At 46.4% G+C, this 2,500-nt stretch overlaps 1 protein-coding gene across 2 annotated transcripts in view; it reads left to right on the forward strand.

Annotated features, from left to right (window-relative positions):
* Positions 1-2,500, forward strand: part of atg16l2 (ATG16 autophagy related 16-like 2) — a gene marked incomplete at its 3' end in the record, with an annotated part of 19,632 nt that overhangs the window by 8,163 nt on the left and 8,969 nt on the right. For both annotated transcript variants that reach the window (XM_083913465.1, XM_083913464.1), the window contains exons 6-8: positions 1,193-1,258; positions 1,394-1,471; positions 1,601-1,654. In XM_083913465.1, coding sequence (XP_083769591.1) covers positions 1,193-1,258; positions 1,394-1,471; positions 1,601-1,654 — 198 coding nt within the window. The remainder of the gene's footprint in view (positions 1-1,192; positions 1,259-1,393; positions 1,472-1,600; positions 1,655-2,500) is intronic.

Consider the following 2,500-nt stretch of genomic DNA (forward strand, 5'->3'; position numbering starts at 1 on the left):
GGTCCCTAAACACACCTCACTCACCTCAAGTCCCTGAACGCACCACACACACACACCCCAGGTCCCTGAACGCACCCCAGGTCCCTGAACGCACCCCAGGTCCCTGAACGCACCTCAGGTCCCTGAACGCACCCCAGGTCCCTGAACGCACCCCAGGTCCCTGAACGCACCCCAGGTCCCTGAACGCACCCCAGGTCCCTGAACGCACCTCAGGTCCCTAAACACACCTCACTCACCTCAAGTCCCTGAACGCACCACAAACACACACCCCAGGTCCCTGAACGCACCACAAACACACACCCCAGGTCCCTGAACGCACCACACACACACACCCCAGGTCCCTGAACGCACCTCACTCACCTGTGGGTCCCTGAACGCATCACACACACGGGTGGGTCCCTGAATGTACCTCACACACTTGCAGGTACCTGAACGCACCTAACACATCTGCAGCTCCCTGAACACACCACACACACCCCAGGTCCCTGAACGCACCCCAGGTCCCTGAACGCACCTCAGGTCCCTAAACACACCTCACTCACCTCAAGTCCCTGAACGCACCACAAACACACACCCCAGGTCCCTGAACGCACCACAAACACACACCCCAGGTCCCTGAACGCACCACACACACACACCCCAGGTCCCTGAACGCACCTCACTCACCTGTGGGTCCCTGAACGCATCACACACACGGGTGGGTCCCTGAATGTACCTCACACACTTGCAGGTACCTGAACGCACCTAACACATCTGCAGCTCCCTGAACACACCACACACACCCCAGGTCCCTGAACGCACCTCACTCACCTGTGGGTCCCTGAACGCATCACACACACCGGTGGGTCCCTGAATGCACCTCACACACCTGCAGGTACCTGAACGCACCTCAGGTCCCTAAACACACCTCACTCACCTCAAGTCCCTGAACGCACCACACACACACACCCCAGGTCCCTGAACGCACCCCAGGTCCCTGAACGCACCCCAGGTCCCTGAACGCACCTCAGGTCCCTGAACGCACCCCAGGTCCCTGAACGCACCCCAGGTCCCTGAACGCACCCCAGGTCCCTGAACGCACCCCAGGTCCCTGAACGCACCCCAGGTCCCTGAACGCACCTCAGGTCCCTGAACGCACCCCACACACACACCTCAGGTCCCTGAACGCACCTCCTCTGTGTGTTGTGATCAGGGCCCGAGCAGCGAACCTGCAGAAGGAGCTGCAGACGGCGGCGGGGTCAAAGGTCGCCGAGGACAGGTGAGGACTTAAAGTTACAAACAACAAGCTGTTGATGTTGTTGTGTTTCAGTTGTTTATTGTGATGTTGTTGTTGTTTACTCTGTTGTTGTTGTTTACTCTGTTGTTGTTGTTGTTGTTGTTGTTGTGGTCTCAGTTGTTGCAGCGCTCCCGTCTCCAGATCCTCGTCTCCAAAGCCGGAGCCAACGGAGAGAAGTCACCCTCGACTCTTCAGGTGACGGGAAACACACACACACACACACGTGGGGGTTGGTGTTGGTGTTGTTGGTGTTGTTGTTGTTGTTGTGGTTGTTGTTGTTGTTGATGAGTCAGATGATCAGATACGTTTGTTTGTTGGTCTCAGATCAGCGTCAGAAACGTCCCCGAGGGTCTTCACCTCCATCAGAGAACTCTTTGAGTGAATATGATTTATTTATTATTTATTGTTTATTATTATTTTGATTCTCTTTAATTATTTTATTTATTATTTTATTTATTATTTATTTATTTATTTATTCTCTTTTATTATTTTATTTATTATTTATTTATTTATTTATTATTATTTTATTTATTTATTTAATTCATCTTCTTTTTTACTATTTTATTATTTATTTTGTTTAATTCTTTTATTGATAAATCAGTTTAATTATTCGTGACCCTGTTTAATTATTCGTGAGTCTGTTTAATTATTCGTGAGTCTGTTTAATTATTCGTGACTCTGTTTAATTATTCGTGACCCTGTTTAATTATTCGTGAGTCTGTTTAATTATTCGTGACTCTGTTTAATTATTCGTGACCCTGTTTAATTATTCGTGAGTCTGTTTAATTATTCGTGACCCTGTTTAATTATTCGTGACTCTGTTTAATTATTCATGACTGTTTAATTATTCGTGACCCTGTTTAATTATTCGTGACTCTGTTTAATTATTCGTGAGTCTGTTTAATTATTCGTGGCTCTGTTTAATTATTCGTGACTCTGTTTAATTATTCGTGACTCTGTTTAATTATTCGTGACTCTGTTTAATTATTCGTGACTGTTTAATTATTCGTGAGTCTGTTTAATTATTCGTGAGTCTGTTTAATTATTCGTGACTGTTTAATTATCCGTGAGTCTGTTTAATTATTCGTGAGTCTGTTTAATTATTCGTGACTCTGTTTAATTATTCGTGACTGTTTAATTATTCGTGACTGTTTAATTATTCGTGACTCTGTTTAATTATTCGTGACTGTTTAATTATTCGTGAGTCTGTTTAATTATTCGTGA

Source organism: Echiichthys vipera (assembly GCF_963691815.1).
Source record: "Echiichthys vipera genome assembly, chromosome: 5".
Taxonomy (NCBI): domain Eukaryota; kingdom Metazoa; phylum Chordata; class Actinopteri; order Perciformes; family Trachinidae; genus Echiichthys; species Echiichthys vipera.